General features: G+C 59.1%; 2 protein-coding genes across 3 annotated transcripts; one reads left to right on the top strand and one right to left on the bottom strand.

Moving 5' to 3' along the window:
* Positions 1 to 4087: 4087 nt before the first annotated feature.
* LOC113243664 (putative gametogenetin-binding protein 1) lies at positions 4088 to 15256 on the bottom strand. Of its 2 annotated transcripts, XM_057304926.1 has the most exons (6): positions 13925 to 15256; positions 7330 to 7424; positions 6979 to 7123; positions 5959 to 6098; positions 4634 to 4780; positions 4088 to 4357 (listed from the first exon to the last, which is right to left on the bottom strand). In XM_057304926.1, the coding sequence occupies exons 1-6, from the start codon at positions 13989 to 13991 to the stop codon at positions 4307 to 4309; spliced, it is 645 nt and encodes a 214-aa protein (XP_057160909.1). In that variant the 5' UTR covers positions 13992 to 15256; the 3' UTR covers positions 4088 to 4306. The 2 variants fall into 2 exon arrangements, with proteins under 2 accessions (XP_057160909.1, XP_057160910.1); XM_057304927.1 differs by lacking the exon at positions 4634 to 4780.
* BAK1 (BCL2 antagonist/killer 1) lies at positions 10116 to 16762 on the top strand. Its single transcript, XM_026482672.4, has 6 exons — positions 10116 to 10345; positions 12362 to 12462; positions 13443 to 13578; positions 13944 to 14087; positions 15169 to 15349; positions 15442 to 16762. The coding sequence occupies exons 2-6, from the start codon at positions 12393 to 12395 to the stop codon at positions 15544 to 15546; spliced, it is 636 nt and encodes a 211-aa protein (XP_026338457.1). The 5' UTR covers positions 10116 to 10345; positions 12362 to 12392; the 3' UTR covers positions 15547 to 16762.
* Positions 16763 to 17428: the final 666 nt, after the last annotated feature.

The following is a 17428-nucleotide window of genomic DNA, read 5'->3' as shown; positions in this document are numbered from 1 at the left end:
ACCTGCAGTGGTGGGGCAGCAGCTGGGAGAGGCCCGGAAAGCTGTGGCTGTGATTTGGGGCCAGGAAAGGCACGGAGAGAGCACGTGTGAAGAGGGATGGAGGGCGGGCAGCAAAGGACTACACATGAACAGGTGGACTGAGCACGAGGCCCAGGAGAGGAGTCCAGGATGGTTTAGGGAGGTGGACCGTGGGGTGGTGGTGCCGGCTGGACACTGTCCCATCACCACGGAGCTCTCCTGGCAGGCATGCCCTCCCCTCCTCACTTCATCTGTTGAACTCCGCCTCCCCCTGCAAGCGCAAATCACAAACGGTGCCTCCTCCTTGAAGCCTTCTGGATTCCTTCCTGCTGGAATGGCAGGCTCCCTCCCGCATGTCTCCAAACCACTGTTGCGGGAACATCATCATCTGCTTTCATTGCCGGGGTCTGCTGTTACCCCACAGCGCCGGCTGTTAATTTCCTGTGGGCAGGGAGGTGTCTTTTACCCTCGGTCTCCTCACAAATTAGAGCGCCTCCAACACGGGTAGAAAGAGCCCGCGTTCGCGGCTCGCGTGCCCGCCCAGATGCGCAAGCTCTGCGGTCGCGGCGGGGCCTCCGGGGGGCGGGGGGGCCGCGGCCACGCTGCACTGGCCGCCGTGGCAGCCGCCTCCGCCCGCCCTCGCGCTGCAGTCGCCCACGCGCGACCCGGGCCGCCTGCTTGCCTTCCGCCCGCCCCTCTCCGCCCTCGGGGGCGGGGCTGGGAGATTCCGCGGGGGGAGCCCCTGGCTGACCACCGCACAGAGGCGTCGGCCAGGGGGCGCTCCCTTGTGGGAGACCCCCCCCCCCCCGCCCCGTATCCTTGTAATAATTACAGCAGCCAGTGAGGCCACCTGCCTTGAGACCCCAGCAGCCTCCGACGTGGCCTCCCTGCGTCTGTCCTTGCCCCCTACAGTCCCTTGCCCCCTGAGCAACCAAGGAAGACTTTTAAACCACATCATGTCACTCCTCGCTCTGATCAAATAAGCCCTAGAAAAAACCCAGCTGGGCAAAATACATATCCTCTGCCTTCCCTCCTGACCTCACCTCCTAGTCCTCCCCTTCCCACTCACTCCTCTCCCACTGAGAAGAAGGGTCTTCTTCCAGTTCCTCACACAAGCCAGTGCCTCGGGGCCCTTGCACTTTGCTATGCCCTCTGCTGTAAGGCCCTTTCCCCCAAACCCCCTTGGCTCCCTCCCTCACTTCCTCCCACCTGCTTACACATCATCTCCTTAGAGCTGCCTTTCCCACCCCAACATTCTGTCTAAAACAGCATCCCATTACCCAGCTTCATCCTTCTTCACAGTACTTGTCACTCCCTGATGTATTATCTGTTTATTGTCTATCCTTCTAGCAATATAATAAAATGCTAAAAAAAAATAAAAGTTCTGTACATCTTGTTCTCTGCTCTATTCCCCAGTGCCTGAAATAGGAACGGGATGCTTGATAAGTACTTGTTCGATGCCAAATAGCACTTCATTCAGCCCACACAAGAAGCCCCATGAATTGCCCATTTCACAGAAGTGGAAACTGAGATTCAGAGAGTTATGGGACCTGTCTGTGGTCACATGAGCTTGTCAGTGTTGGAGCTGGGGCTCCAACCCAATGAGTCTCATCTCTCTACTTCTCTGTTCTCCATTTCATTGCCCACCTGGAAAAGAATACAGGTGGTTTTGCCCTTCCCTTGCCCTGGGATAGGCAAAACTGACAACCAGTGACTCTAGACCTGGCCCAAGGCAGCATCTTCCTTAAAGGTCCTGCCCAGGAGCCCGCAGGGAGAGAGACCCTACCCGCTCCCCAGGAAGGCAGGCCCAGCTTTTGACCCCAACCACTTTTCCCTGGGACCTTCTGCACCATCCTCCCCGCCACTCCCCTCCCCCTTCCTTTTGGCCACCTCTGGTTCCCAAAAATGCCTTCAGAATAATCTGGAGGCTGCTTTTCTTACCTCTATCTCACCAGAGATACAGTGAAAAAGCGAGATACAGAAAGAGAAACATGGTGGGGGGTGGGGGAGCATGAAACAGAGACACACATGCAGAGACAACAGAGAAAGTTGGAAGAAGATGGGAGAGACAAGAAACCCAGAAAGGAGCTGAGACCTGGCGAGTTCTGGCAGTAATGGCTCCCCTCAAACCCGCAGGCCGGCCCAGGGCCACTGCCAACCCCACTGGCCCTTCGGAGTGGATTAGAGAGAGGCACCCTGGCTGCGCTCCAGAGCCTTCTGGCCTTTGAGCCAAGCACACTGGTGCAGGGCCCAACCCACAGGGCATCGCATGGCAGCTCTCCCCCGCCATGTGCGCAGGGAGGAGGAGGGCCACTTTCAGTGCCACCTGGTCCTCAGGTCTGACCCACAGATGCACCTGAAGAGGTCCCTGGAAGCCTCTGGGAAATGCCCAGCTCTCTCCATGTGGGCCGCGAGCCTGAGCCCAGCCCTCTGCACTCGCTCACTGGGCCTTCCCCTACAGCAGGTCCCTGGGCCATATCACTCCTGCCTTTGTCACTCAGGAATGTCAAACCGGGCCCATCCACAAACCCACCAAGGACTTCAAGGGGCTGGGACGAGGTCCTCATCCTTGCACCAGTGTGCAGACCCTCTTCCTGCTCCCACAGGCTACCTCCCAGCTCACAGACCTTCTTCTCTGTAGTTCATAGGAACCCCCCGGAGCATGGGGGGAGGTGGACAAGGAGATGGCATGACCCTCACTTGACAGGAAGGGAACAAGAGAAGCAGAGAAGTGAGGGATCACCTCAGAGTCTCCCGTACTAAATCAAGGGTCCTACCCCCTCGCTCCCCAGCAGCCACACCCTCGTGGGGGCCGAGGATGAGATGTCCCTTCCCCAGGAGCAGAGATGACCAATGAGTGGCCAGTTGGCTCACACAGGCGGCCAAGGAGCCTGAGCTGCCAGTGGGGGCCCAGCCTACCCCAACCCAATATGGGGCTGCCTGTGCACTCCACTGGCTGGCCCCACTCGAAGGGCAAAGAGGGAGGGGAGGAGCTCTGTCCTCCAGTACTCTGGGCCCTGGGATTCCCCACTCAAGCCTGGGTATGGGCTGGCACAAGGTCACGGTGCCTATTAGGATGGGGGAGGGAGAGAAGGCATCCTCTCCACGGGGTCCACGAGGAGTGCTACGTCTGTCCTGGGAGAGATCAAAGGGTCCAGGTGGAACCAGGGAACCCCACAGGCCACAGTCTAAGGCCCCCACCCTTCCCAACAGCCAACACTCTGGGAGGAAATAATTAGGGCACAGGTGAGTCATGGTGTCACAAGGCTGCTTCCTGGCTGACTCAGGGGACAGTCAGATGGCCCTTCCACCAGCCCCCAGCCCAGAGGCTGAGTCAAGGATTCCAGGCGAACAACACCTCCTGGTGTCCAAACTGGGCCTGGCCCTCCCTCCCACCGGATCCCCGAAAAGTCAGGTATGAGGGTGCCCCATTCCATAGCCAATACAGGTACGGCATTGTGTGCCCCCGACTCAAGCCTATCCTTGCTTTTGGGATTTAGAGTTGGGTCTTCTAGAAGTCTGGACCTCCCTCTGACCAGGATCCCCCAAGGCACCTGGCACTGAGCATAGCACAGAGGGGCTGTGACCAGGGGCAGCAGGATGGGGCCCTGCCCCTACCCCTGTACCAGGGGCCCTCCTGCATTACTCCCCAGGGACCCTTTACCTGCCCCCAGCCCAGCCCTCCAAGCAGGTCCCCATGGCCCCAAGGCCGCTTTCCTGGCTTTGTCCCTGTGCTGGCTGGGCAGGAATTTCCTGCTGGAGAATTCCCGGATCCTCCCCACGAGGCCGGGAGCCTGGCCTGGGAACTTAGGAGGGAAGTCAGGGATGCTCCTACTAACAGGGTCTGGTCTTGTGGTTGCAGGGGCTTTCCTGGCACTCTGACCCCTAGTCCTTCCCCAGCCCCAGGTCAGGTCCATCAAACCTCTTGTCCTCCACTGTGGCCCCTCCACTGGAACTCAGGGCTCTGCGATTGGGGCTGCCACACTGGGGGCTAGACCGAGACCCTGGATAAACTGAGCTTGCTCTTACATGAGGAGGAGGCGTGGGGTCCAGAGACAGCCAAGGAGGCCAAAGTCAAAGTGGGTTTTATTAATAAAAGCACAGGCCTGAGTCTGATGGGTGGGGACATTCTGCTGGGCAGGCCCAACCTGCAGACACATGGATACCATTGATCTCAAGACCCCTTGGCCCCAGGGGCGCCTTGGATGTGCCCTCATGAGGGGGAGGCTAAATCCCTCTTCAGGCTGAAGGGGTGTGGGAGCAGGGCAGACTCGGGCCAGCACCAGCTTCACTCTGGAGGCCAGTTTCCCATCTCGTCCATCTCCTCCAGGAGCAAGTGCTGGGGGCAGAAATGGGTGAAGAAAAAGCCTTCAGCGCCTTTGGGCTCTCCCTTCCTGCTCTGTACCCCTAGAACCGTTCCCCTACCCCCCAAGAGATAAGCATCCTGAGGCCACTCCAGACCCTCCCCCATGTCCCCACAGCCAGCCAAGGCCACCAACCCTGAGCCACCTCCCTCCCACTAAATGAGGGACCCTTCTCCCTCCAACTTGGTTGGGGGGTGGTCCCTGGAAGCCCCAGGAGTCAGGCACCCCAGCCAAGCCCTCCCCTCCCTCACCTCTGTCCTGGACACCACACCAAGGGGACACTGCACCCTTCCCTCCAGCCTTGGGTGGTGCTTCAGCTGCCTCAGCGCCCCTCCCCTAGGTCCCCAGCATTCCCCAAAGGCTGGGGGGTGGCTTCCTTCCCCCTCAGCTTGGTGTCCCTAAGGGCAGATAAGGAGAGAGTGGGGGGTGGTGATGAGGATAGGACCCTCAAAACACCCACAGCAGGAAGATATTTCCTGGGACAGCTCTGTCCCCCAAGTGAGGCCTGAGCTGGGCCCCAACCTGCCACTACCCAGAAACTCCCTAGGGACCCCCAATGTTGCTCAGGCTACCCCAGGACTGTGACCCCTACCCCTGAGAAAGAGGCAGGCTGGCTTGGGGGTGGTTCTGGAGGGGACTGGGAGGAAAAGAGGGTGGGAAGGGTGACGAGAGATCCCTTTAGCGTGAAAAGGCAGAAGCAAGGGCCCCTGCCAGAGCTGGGGCCACCCCTGTGGTTTAGGACAAGGTGCACAGCCTTGTTCCCTGGAGCACGGAGGGGCCGGTGACTCAGGCCCACAGGCTCAGGACAGTGAGAGGGCTGCCCCTCAGTACCGGGGGAGGGGGGGCAGGCGATGCTGCTATGCACTCCCCCAAAGGGGTAAGTCACATCCCTAACACTCCAGTGCCCTTGACAGCTGGCAGGCATCCCCTCTTTTGTTTGATCCTTTAGTAGCTTCGGCCTTTTGGCTAAGATCAAGCGCCGTCTGGTTCTCCCACCAGTCTCCCTCTACAGGTAAAGAAGCCAAGGCCTGCCTCCAAGGCCACAGAGCAAATCCAGGCCAGAGCAGGGCTTCGGCTAAAGCCTTTGGCCTCTGAACCCTATGCTCGTCCCTTTACTTTCCTACAAAACGGAGCTACGTAGCCTGTCAGGGCCAAATGTCCACGGAATGAAAGAATGAGTTGACGAATGAATGCGAATTAATTTAAAAGGACATCAACACGTTTTCCAACCACAGATCCGTCCATGGGCACTCAGAGAAGCTGGGACAGGCCCGACCTTGAAGGCCAGTGTCAACAAGTTTTTGTGGGAGTAAAGCGTGGGCGAGAATGGGGGAGAAAAGAGAACAAGAGCAATATTATGAGGTCAAGTAAGAGACGGAGAGACGGATGAAGAAGTGTGTGTGTGCAGGGGTCAGGCTCCGACTCTCAGAAATACCACCACCAAGAAGGGATGCTGCCTTCGCTACCCAGGCCGTGGGAGGTTGGAGCCAGGGCCAGGGGCCTATGGAGGTGGGAGGCCCCACTTTCTCCAGTGCCCTCAGGCAGGGGGCAGTGGTCCGGGACAGGCCGGGCCTACCTGGCCGTCCACAATGCCCGCCTCCTCCAGCGTGATCTCTGGCTGGGTCAGCAGCTCTCGGCCCTCATGGCTGCCCATCTTCCAGAGGCGGGACTCCCGTTGTACTGCCAGAAGCTTCTTTAACTCCGACTCCACGAAACCTGAGAGTCAGAGAAATGGGCATGGGGCAGGCAGGAGATGGTGGGGCAACCTGCCGGCGATGGAAGGGAGAAGAGACGGCTCCGGCTCTCCAGGCCTCATCCCAGCCCTGTGCAGTCCCTGGTCACCCCCAGCCCTGGCCCCTACATTTCCATTACCTGGAGCTGGCCGCATAACCACCTCCCCACCTCCCTGACTTCCCCAGGAAATTCCCTGGCCAGTGGGCTCCCTCCTGCATGCTTGAGTGTGTGTGTTCTCACCTCCTGGGGAGAACATGCAAGGGGCAGACATCTGCCCTCACCTTCCACCAGCCACAGACTCAAGAACAAGGATCTGGGACTACCCCAACTGCCGAGGTGCAAGTCACAGCTCTGCCACATACTAGCTGTGTGACCCTGGACAAGTTACTTAAACTCTCTATGCCTCTGCTTCCTCACTATGAAGTAGAGATTATAATAGAGGACCTACCTTAGAGTTGTGATATGGCATTTCATGAAAAATGCTCAGAAGAGGGTCTGGCCCATAGTTTTGGCTATGCAAATGTCAACAGTGATCATGTTATGCTATTACCATCCTTGCTCACCACGTCTGGGCAGCACAGGGGCACCGAATGGGTTAGAAGTCTGTCCTGGGAAAGGGTGATGCTCCTGGGAGCACAAGCCCTAGTCACCGTCCCCACCTATTGCCTCCCAGACCTGGAGAAAGGACTAGCTTAGACTTCTCCAGTCGAGCCACGGGTCCTCAGCCCCAGCCCCACACCCCGGCTCCAGTGGTCATCTTAGGTCCTCTGGTCCCACCTGGTGGTAAGAACTGGTATCACACCCCTGAGCAGGGGCCGAGGGGAGTCCCCGGGCCTGAGAGCAGGTTGCATGCCGCACTTACCCACTGTATCTGTTGACCTAAAAGTCTTATGCAGCGGTGACTGTAGGGTGACAATGCCTGGGACACAGAGCTTGAATGAGCCGTCCTCTTCCTCCATTTCCTCTTCCTTGCCTTTCTCATCAGGCAAGCCTTCCTTGAGAGGAAACTGAGGGCAAGCCCCGTCGCTGATCAGATGAGGACACGGACCCAAGCCTGCAGCCTCACCCCCAGATAAAAAAAAAAGCAGGAGGGTACAGCTCCCCAAAAGTTAAGAGGGGTCTGCCCAAGCCAAAAATCCTGGGGCCCAGCCAAGTGTGGGGAGGAGCCCCACCCAGGCTTCACCCCCTACTGCCCCAGCCTGGTCGCACAGACCTTGGTCATGGCTGATTTCTGAAGCTGCTTGTACAAGGTGAGGAGGCGGTTCCAAGGAGTTGCCCCCACCTTCGAAGAGGCCAGCCTGAGGTCTCCTGTGAAGGCGCAGTGTCACTGACAGGCTGACAGGAACAAGGAGCAGCCCAGGCCTAGGTAGGCCCAGCTGGGCACGGAGCAGGCTGAAGTGAGGGAGAGGTCCCTCGTTTTCTTAGCAAACACCTCCTATGTGCCAGGCACGGTACTAGGCACTCCACAAAGAGCATCTCATTGACTCCTTGCAACTGCCCTCTGAGGTAGATACTGTTCCATTCTCATTCCAGAGACAAGGAAACGGAGACGCAGAATGGTTGAGCAACTTGCCCCTGTCCCACAGCTTGGCATAGTGGAATGGAATGAATTCAAATCCAGGCAGCCTGCCCCCAGCATTCCCTCAAACCATTCTGTGTCCTTCCAGGCCCCACACCCCCGAGGAGTCTGAGGAAGAGGGCCTATTTCTGGCACTGCCCCAATGCCTGTGGCCACCACACTCACCGTCAAGCAGACACTCCTTCTCCTCCTCCCTGGTGAAGGTCTTGGGGCTGACCTCCAGTGGCCCCGTGGCCCTCTGTGGGCATCCTTGTTCCACCTCCAAGGCTTGGGCAAAGTGGCCCCTGACCCCAAAGCATAGTCAGATGGGGGTGGCAGGTGGAGCCAGAGATGTGGCAAAGGCTCCCTAAACCCCCCAACTCCCCAAGGCCCTCCCATAGGCTCTGCTCAGCCCCCTCCCCCCTCCCGCCTCCAACAGCTCCCTGCTTGGTCTTCATCATTCAGGGGGGTTGTCACTCCTTGAAGGCAGAGTGAGGAAGAAGGTAGGGAACAGAACGGGAGGTGGGCCCCCTTACTCACAGGGAGTGGTGCCAGGTCCAAATGGGAGTGGGAACCAGGAGGGAGAGAGTGGGGAGGAAAGGCAGGGTGAAGTGGGGACGAGGAAGGAGCTGGGAAGCAATGGCAGCCTGGCTCACCCTGGCACTCTCCCCTCCCAATCCCCAGCCTGTCCCTCTCTCATCTTTGGTGCCTCCACCCACAACCCCTGACTTGTGGGAAGACCCATCCCATCTCTGGTACCCTCCCTCCAAACCTTCCCCCGCCCCCAGCCCCCAGGCTCCTTCCCACCCTTGCTACATCTGTCCCTTCCTCACCCAGGTAGGGGTCTTATTTCAGTCCTCTATCCATCTGAAGACCCACATTCCTGGGCCTTCCTCAATTTGGGTCCTCCCATCTCAGCCCCATATCCTTGCCCCAGTACCCCCGTTCCAGGCCCCTGCCCGCCACCCACACAGCCCAGTCCCTCACCTGTCTTCGATCCTGGTATCCCCGGAGGCCTCCCTTACTGCCTCCTCCTTCTCTTCCCTTTCCTCCTTCTCAGACCAGTTGCCCAGCACCTCCTGGCTTCCCCGGGGCAGGATGGGCTTCACCTCTCCACCCTGGGCCCCCACCCTCAGGACCTCCATGGGGGTGGGGGTCTGGGCCCCTGGGTCCCCCATCCCTAGCCCTTTGGGATCGTGCCGTGGCAAGGCCACGGAGAGCGTGTAGGGTAGTGTGGTGGGCAGTCTTAGCTCCTTCCTCCCCACCCTTCCCTGGCGGTTTGTCATCAGGCGGGTGGCATCTTGCTCTTGTGAGGGGCATGCCCGGCTCCGCATCAGGGCGTTGTCAGAGCTCTTTGGGCTGCCCCTGCTCCCCATCAGGCTGCGGAAAAAGCGGAACATGGAGGAGCGGCCCAAAAGTCGGGATGGAGGGGATGGAGGGGGTGGAGCTGGGGCCTCCATCCTGAGAGACCCTGACTCAGAGGGAGGGGCTGCAGCAGCCACCCCACCAACTGCTTAAGAACAGGAGGAGTTTTCAAATTAAAACCTCCAGTTGGAAACTTCCAGGAGTTCTAGAAGGCAAAGGTCAGGGAGGGGGGGGAATGGGGAGGCTGGGAGGAAGACACGGTGGGGGGGGGTCGATTAGCTGGGGCCAGAGAGGGCAGGGGGTGGATGAGGCAGGGGAAGGAGGTATGGGGAGGCAGATTTGGGGTGGCTGATGAGGCTTCAGGAGGCATGGGGGCTGGGGGTCCTGGGACCAAGAATGGGGCAGGGGCTCTTCGGGCCTCTGCACACACCTCCCTACACCTGGCTTGTCCTTCTCTGGTCCCACGGAGTGGCCTCTGCCCTTGAAAACCATTCCCCACGGCCAGATACTTGCTGTCTTCCCTTTTTTCTCTCCTCTCGGCATCCACTGGCACGTGCCCAGGTGGTACCCAGACACCCCGTTCCCATCTCTGTTTACCTGCCTGTCACCTTCAGGACTTCGAGCCTCCACCAGAGTGCCTTGTGCACATCTTAACTGCACATCGAATCTCAATGTAGTATTATCACTCCTCAGGGCATCGAGAGACTTGATTATAACCCCAGCTTAGTGACCTGGGGAGTCCTCAAACCCGCTGACCCTCAGTTTGTTCATCTGTAAAACAGGTGTAGTGGACAGCACCCACTTCCAACGGTTATGAAAAACTTCAGTGGGACCACGGCCGGCCACCAAAGAGCAAGGCACACCGCCATGCTTAAGACACTGGCTTTTTTATTGGTATTGACTGATGAAAGGGGGTGCAGATCAAAGATCAGGAGTGGGAGAAGGGGAGCCATGCCACCTGACCTGGGCCAAGTGTGAGGGGTGGAGCGTCTCCCCTCCGTACCAGTCCAGACCGACCCCCAGGCTGGAGGCCCTGCATCCACGTCCGGCGGCTACGCAGCAACTTCCTCTAGAGGGAGCTGATTGGAGCCGGGAGCCGCCGGCACCTCTAGGATCACCGCAGCCTCGCGGGTCCCTAGGGCCGTTCTGGGACAAGCGGAGGCTGCATCCAGACGCCGGGACTGCGCTGACGCCTTGCCTGGAAGCCGGGCCTGGGCACGCAACCCCCCGGGAGCAGCCGCTGGCCCCTCAGGATCTCTGGCCTCGGCCCTGTGAGCCATCCGGGCCTGGGCTAGGGTCCGGGCAGGTAAGGTGGGAGGGTCTTGGCCATCCTCCCGGCTTTTGGCAGCCCCAGCCCCAGGGGGGTACAAGGAGCCCGCGGGCAGCCGGGTGGGGAGGGGGAGATCTGGAGACTTGCCTGGGTAGCTCTGCCTGGGGGCCTGATCCAGCCAGGGCTCCCTCTGGCTGCCCCTCAGACAGCTGCCCTGGCACCCCTCCCCGGCCCTGCCCTGGCCCTGGGCGCCAAAGAGTCGGGTGCCAAAGAACCAGGTCCTTTAGCAGTCTGGGGGGTTGGGAGTGGAGGTCAGAGCCAAGGTCAAGGGCAGGGAGAGAACTTTCATGATACTTCCTGCTGCCCCAAGAGCCCTAGACCGGGTCTGCCGCCCAACCAGGCATCTCCCTCTGGGGAACATCCTAGGCCCAGCAAATGGAGAGCAGGGGACTCCCCTTACCAGGAAGTCAGGCTACTTGGATGAGGGCAGGGGTAGGCCCAGGGCGGCACAGGCCTCTGGCCCTGGGGGCCGCTCTGAGGCCCCACCCACTCCCCAGCAGCGAACCCCTGGGGTAGCGGTGGATGGAGTTGGTGGTGCAGTCAGCATCCTCCTTCCTGCCTTGCTGTCCGGGGGTGCCGATTTTGCTCGGGGGTGGGGGGGACCAGGGGAGAGGGAAGGGCATCTTGTTCCGGAAGGAGCCACAGGGATGGGGGTGTGCCAAGCAAAGTTCTGTTTCATACTGGCACCCAGGGCTGGAGGACAGGAGGGTCTGCCTTTCCCCTTCTCCCTGCCCTCTGGAGGTGGAGGGGTGGAGAGCTCTCCCCCACCCCTCCTGAGAGCTCTCGCCCTGGGGCACTTTCGAAAATGGCCCCGGGCCTGAGAGGCAGGAGGAAAGCGGGGAGGGTACTCAGGTCCTCCCTGAGAGGAGGAGGTGGCTGTCCTCAGCCTGGGGTAGGACTGTGCCTTCCGCAGGAGTAAGAGGAGGGGCACTTCCCCAAAACGCTGAAGGAGGCAGCTTTGGAGGGGTGGGTAGGAAGGGGTGCAAATTGAAAGTGAAACAGCTCACGTCCAGGAAATACTCCTTCTGTCGAGGGTTCACAGAGCAGATCGGGGCTGTGGCCAGGACTGCGCAAAGAGGAAAATGGGCTGGGGACAGGAGAGCAGGTATATGGTGGGGGTACACGTGGCGGGGGAGGGGAGCTGTGTAGACAGCTTCCTCAGCTCACTGCAAGGCAGGAATGGGTAGAGCACAGGTGAGATGTCAACAGTTAACTACAAACTGGAAAATAAATCTTAAGTGAGTATTGAGGGTATGAACTGATGAAAATTCAAATTACCACCCTGACTCCCTGATTAGCTATGTGGCCTTCGGGCCCTGAATTCTTGGTGCCTCACTTTCCCCCTCTGTAAAATGGGTATGATGACGCTTCCCTTGCTGGGTTAATGAACATTTTCAGTGTCTGACACCCTTGGAGGAGTGGTCAAAGTAAGTAAGGCATAGGTGCTCAGGAAGTGTTTGTGGCTAAGAGGCCTGAGTTGGAAAACAGGCATACTCTGACCAGCCAAGGGGAAGTGGGACCTTCAAGCACAGCTTTCATGGGTCATTGGCTAGAAGGTGGCAACCCTACGGTAAGCTTGTGCTAGGTAGGGTGCAGAAGGCCCCCAGGAGCAGCGGAAAGAGCCCCCAGCCTCTAAAACTCGCCTCATTTGCCCAGGAGTGAGGTGAATTATGACTTGAGATCCACGAGGGCAATGCTGCCATCACCCCTCCCCAGGACCCTGGCTGTAGGCCCCAGGTCCCCAGCTATGAATCCGGACTGCCCTGCCTTTCTCCCTCTCTCTTGAAGGATTGCTAGTAGAATGCTTAGGAAGTTCTGATTCTGCCAGCAGATGTCACAGGGACCCAAGGTGGTGAAATGAGAGGCGGCTGGAGCTAGGACCGTGGGGTCTTTGGGGGATGGGGGACCCCCCCCCCCCCCGTGGCTGTGGGACCCTCTCGTCAACATTCCCTGCCCGTCCGCATCTCTGCTTTTTCTCACCCATCCCCACAGGCTAACCCTGTCCTCCACCAGAACCTGAGAAATGGCATCCGGGCAAGGCCCAGGTCCTCCCAGGCAGGAGTGTGGAGAGACGGCCCCATCTTCTACTTCTGGTAAGGGTCTCTCTGCCCCTCACCCATCCTATAACCACCAGGGCTGTCTGAGAGGATGCTGAGAGCAGAAGTGGACAGGGCCAGGCAGGACTTACAGGCAGGCTGTCCTGCCCCATTCACTCACCTTTGATAAAGGAGAAAAGCGTCTCCCCACCTGGTGCGGGTGGGTGCAGGTGGCTTCAGAAGCTGGAGTGCAGTCCAGGTTAAGCCCTGGGAGTGGGGAGGAGGTTGGGCCTGGGGGTGGGGGTGGGGCAGAGGCTAGGAGAGGCCCGGGAGGGTGTGTGAGGTGGGCACAGTGCCATCCCAAGGAAGAGGAGCAGGAAGGGGTGAGGAGAGGCCAGAAGAGTGGGGTGTGGCTATCCTATTCCTACAGTAGGGGAAAGAAGGAAGTTCCTAGGCTTATCACCCCGTCAGGCGTGCTAACTGGCAAAAGCGATTGTTACGGCATTGGGGAGGAAGTAAGATGGCTGCCCTTCTTCCCTCTTCCAAGGGGACCATCAGGGACGCCTGCAGTCCCCAGCCCACTGCTCCCTGGGCTTTGGGTTCAGTGCCCCGTCTGTCACTATGGCCCTATGTGACTTTTCTGAGCCCAAAGCTACAATTTTCAAATTCTATTTCCCACATTCCCTGAGCCATAAGGGCTGGGTACCTGTACACATGAAAACTCACACTAGAAGTCCCACGTGCCTGCCTTACGTCCTGGCTCCACTGCTCTTTCTAACCGTGTGACCTTGTACAAATTACATGAACGCCCCGTGCCTCGGCTTCCCCATCTGTACACTGGGGTTCACCTACTGCACAAGGCTGTTGTGAGGATAGTCCTGTACACAGTAAGCACCGGGTGTTAACTGAGGGCTCGAGTTAGGGACGCTTCTGTGCACGGGTGAGGACAGGGAGGCCTTGAGGAAGAGTGAGCCATCCACAGAGCATGGGGCTGCCGGCCCAGCCCTTCCTCCCTGACTGCTGGCTTTGATCCTCAGAGGAGCAGGTAGCCCGGGACACCGAGGAGGTTTTCCGCAGCTATGTTTTTTACCGCCATCGGCAGGAGCAGGAGGCTGAGGGGGCGGCTGCGCCTGCTGACCCAGAAATGGTCTCCTTGTCCCTAGAACCTAGCAGGTGAGCAAAGGGCTCCTGGGCCCACAGGGACATCTTCAGGGAAGTGGAGGCTCATGTGAAGTCACTGCCCTGTAGGTCCAGGGAGCTGGGGAGGCCTGGGGCGGGGGGGGGGTGTCTTGTCCTTCTCCCATCTTTGCCTTTTCCATTTTGGGCTTCCACCCCCATCTGGGACCTTGCACCCTTTGTAGCGCGTGCCTGCCCCATGACCCTGGGCTCGGCCCTCATGTCTGAGCACACCGTCAGGAACGTCTAGGGAGGGGTCCACAAGGCCGGGGGCATCTCAGGCGGAACCCCTTCTCCGTGAGCCCAGGCCCCAGCCCTGCCTGCCCTGGGCCTGCTCACCTACCTGGCTCCCGTTCCTCCAGCACCATGGGGCAGGTGGGTCGGCAGCTCGCCATCATCGGGGATGACATCAACCAGCGCTACGACTCTGAGTTCCAGACCATGCTGCAGCACCTACAGCCAACGGCAGAGAACGCCTATGAGTACTTCACCAAGATCGCCTCGAGGTAGCCCTGGCCCCGGCCTCTCTGCTGTGCTGTCGCCCTCACACTGTGTCCCGCCCGTGGGATGGGAGACACACGCTTCTCTGTCAGCGTCAAGAGACATGTGTGCCGTTCCTGTATCTGCTGTTAGCTCACGCGTGGTCTCGGGCCCCTGTCTCTCTCTCTCTGGGCCGCAGACTCCTCATCTTAGGTGTAGAAGCTTGCAGCTCTTGTGAGCTGGGGCACTGAGGACTTGACCGGGTAGATCAGGACTAGCGAGGCACCCAGGATGGGGCTGTCGGCAGAGCTCCCCAGCCCCGCTGAGGCTCAGCTGTCCTTCCAGTTCGGAATCATACTCCTACCGAAGACGGTCAGGTGACTCATGTCCTGGACATGGCTTCCCTTTGCTACAGTCTGGTGTCCCAGAGGCAGTCGGGTGTGGTTAGAGAGACCACGTGCCTGGGTCAAATCTCAGCTTTGCCACTTACGGGCTTTATGAAACCCTCTGGCCCTCAGGCCCCACGTAGAGGAAGTAGTCTCAGAACAGTGGCCGTACTTGTGTCATCTGTTGTTAAATCTGGGTTAGGAGTCGGCCTCGAGGTGACTGACACTGGGGTGAAGGTGGGGGTAGGTGACAGACTTCAGGTCAGCGCTCAGAGCCCAAACGTCCTGCCCCTGTCCTTTGAGGCCATCCCCGCCCCACTCAGATTCCAAGACCTGTCCTAACCTCCTCTTTGTCCTTCTCTTTCTGCTGTCTCTCGGGCTGCCAGGCCAGCAGCAACAGCCACAGGTAATCTCCCTACTGCCTCTGTCTGCTTGCTCTGCCCTCCCTGCCCTCTGTCCCTCGGCGCTCAGGGCGCTGCGGCCACAACCCAGCAGCAGCGTCCCGCTCATACGCACCTTGAGTTTTCTCCTTTCACAGAGATGCAGGCTCTGCCCAAATTGAGGCCAGGCTGGGGCAGCCTCTGCCACCTTGGTTCACAGCTCGGCCATTTTGCTTTCCAGCCGGGAGCGGGGCGGGTGGCTACCAGGCCGTGGGAGAGGAAGAGCGGGCCGCAGGGCCTTCTGGGGTTCTCCACTGACAGGATCACCACTCTGCCTGCAGCCTGTTTGAGAGCGGCATCAACTGGGGCCGAGTGGTGGCTCTCCTGGGCTTCGGCTACCGCCTGGCCCTACACGTCTACCAGCGTGGGCTGACCGGCTTCCTGGGCCAGGTGACCCGCTTTGTGGCCGACTTCATGCTGCATCATTGCATTGCCCGGTGGATCGCGCAGAGGGGCGGCTGGGTAAGTGCCACCTCTGTCCCGGCCCCAGCCCAGCCCTGGCCTGCCTGGATTTGCTGTCGGCCCCTCGGTGACCTCTCCGTCTCTCCTGGCAGGTGGCAGCCCTGAACTTGGGAAATGGCCCCATCCTCAACGTGCTGATAGTTCTGTCTTTGGTTCTCTTGGGCCAGTTTGTGGTACGAAGATTCTTCAAATCATGACTCCCAGAGGGGCCCTTTGGGATCCTAGCAGACACCCCTGCCTGGACTTCAGCCAAGCCTTTTCCCCTCCCCCCTCCCCTGCAGGGGCCCCCCTCAAACAGAAGCTTTAGCAAGTGGGCACTCCAGCTTCAGGAGGGCCCCTGCCCAGGGGCCAGTCAGACTGCCGGGGTGCCCCAACATTGCATGGTGCTAATGGGCCCCCTCTCTGGGCCCCATCCTGTCAGAGAGGGGCTGTAGCCTTCCCCGGCTCTCTGGGACTCCATCAGCCCTGTCTATTGGACACATGGGAGATTGACAACTTGGGGAAGCAAGAAGCTGAGAGTCATTTCCCCCCAAATTTTTAATGGTTATATCTTTTTATAATGCCCTTGGAAGGACTCTCCCCGCCCCCATTCCCACCCAGGATGTCTGGGATGTGGGGGTTAGTAGGCCACCCTGTGTTCCCCAGGATTCAGCTGTTCTAGAAAGTCAGAGCTTGATTGCTGGGCCTGGAGCCCAGTCCTGGCCCTTCCTAAGCTATCGCCCTGCTCCCACTCCCCCCACCCCATACTGCCTTTGCAGTGGACTCTCAGGGATTCTGGGCCTGGGTGTTGGATGGGGATGGAGTGGGGGTGCAGACCAGAGCTGTCAAAACTTCATCAGCACCCCCCAGCCTGCCTCCCAAGATCCTCAGTGCTCCCCCTTTCCCTCACCTATTACCACTTAAACCCAGTCTATTCACTACAAGTGAAGCCCACCTTGCCCCCATCACTCCAGATAAGGAAGGAGGGGTCTTGGGTAAGTGGAGTGCTGCGGTCCCCTCCTTGGCCAGACTATAAACTTTAGGACTAGTTTGTTATTGTCAGGGAAAGGGGGTAAGGAGCTTATTTGAGGTTTCTGAGTGAGAAAAGGGCTGTTAACGTCACCAGCAACCCCAGAGTTAGGATCCTCCCTCAAGGCCTGGGCACAGTGTAATCTGGGGGTGTGGATGGGGAAACTGTGAATACTTGAACTCTACCCCCCACCCCTCAACTCTCCACACTCCTCACCTGCGTAAGCCTGTCCTGTGGATGGGGGTGGGAATGTCTTGTCTATCTCTCATACCTAGAGGTTTGGGGTAAGGAGAGAGAAGTTCTTGAGTAAGCCAAATGCAGGGGGGGACGCAGACGGAGCCCGCTGGCCAGCCCTCACCCTCGGAATGTTTAAAAATAAACTTTAATCAACTTTAATCCCCTAATTCCCATGTGATAATTTTTGTATCCTCTGTTACCCCTCTTTCCGCCAGGCTGGATTGGGGGAACCTGGGCATGCCTGGCATTCATCCGGTTTATTACTTCACAATCCTGTAGAAGGCTAGGTGTGGTTCTCCCAGGCCCCAGCTCCCTACTGCTCCCCAAACTGCTGGGCTCTGGCCGTGGAGCTGGTAGAGCTGTTGTGCATGTCTGGGGACTCCCAGAGGCCACCTCGGGCCTGATTTGAATGCCCCTCCCTGGTGCCACCATCCTTGCAGGCCCAAAAAGCCCCCTCTGGCACCTGGCTCTGCCTCCGATGCAGTGTCTCAGCCCCCTCCTCCCCATGTTCGCCACAACTAGCACACACACAGGGCTTTTCATTCCAGGAATTATGTGCTGCATTGGAGTCCCTATGGGAAGGCAGCTAGGGGTGATAAAAATAACAAGGACGGGGGCGTTCAAATGTTCCAAAGTCTTTCCAGTCCTGGGCACTCGGGTCTGTGTTTCTGACACCCTTCCAAAATGGTCACATGCGAGTCCTAAAGGACTTAGGGGCTTCACTGCCACTCCCTGAGGACATCTTGCCAGTCCCCTCTCCCTTTGGACTTGGGTCTTCAAAGGGTCCACGTACAGACTGCAGTCATGGCAAGCCGCTCCCCCCCTGCCCCCCT

This window comes from Ursus arctos, unplaced genomic scaffold (assembly GCF_023065955.2).
Source record: "Ursus arctos isolate Adak ecotype North America unplaced genomic scaffold, UrsArc2.0 scaffold_31, whole genome shotgun sequence".
Taxonomy (NCBI): domain Eukaryota; kingdom Metazoa; phylum Chordata; class Mammalia; order Carnivora; family Ursidae; genus Ursus; species Ursus arctos.
This window is presented reverse-complemented; position numbering and strand designations above follow the sequence as displayed.

Excerpts from the sequence above, each read along its gene's own strand:
- BAK1 (XM_026482672.4), top strand. The coding sequence starts at position 12,393 with ATGGCATCCGGGCAAGGCCCAGGTCCTCCCAGGCAGGAGTGTGGAGAG. Across the intron at positions 12,463-13,442 it reads GGCCCCATCTTCTACTTCTG|AGGAGCAGGTAGCCCGGGAC; the intron begins GTAAGGGTCTCT and ends TTTGATCCTCAG. Across the intron at positions 14,088-15,168 it reads TTCACCAAGATCGCCTCGAG|CCTGTTTGAGAGCGGCATCA; the intron begins GTAGCCCTGGCC and ends CTCTGCCTGCAG.
- LOC113243664 (XM_057304926.1), bottom strand. The coding sequence starts at position 13,991 with ATGTCATCCCCGATGATGGCGAGCTGCCGACCCACCTGCCCCATGGTG. Across the intron at positions 7,425-13,924 it reads GCTGGAGGAACGGGAGCCAG|GAGACCTCAGGCTGGCCTCT; the intron begins GTAGGTGAGCAG and ends GCGCCTTCACAG. Across the intron at positions 6,099-6,978 it reads TAGGTCAACAGATACAGTGG|GTTTCGTGGAGTCGGAGTTA; the intron begins GTAAGTGCGGCA and ends TCTGACTCTCAG.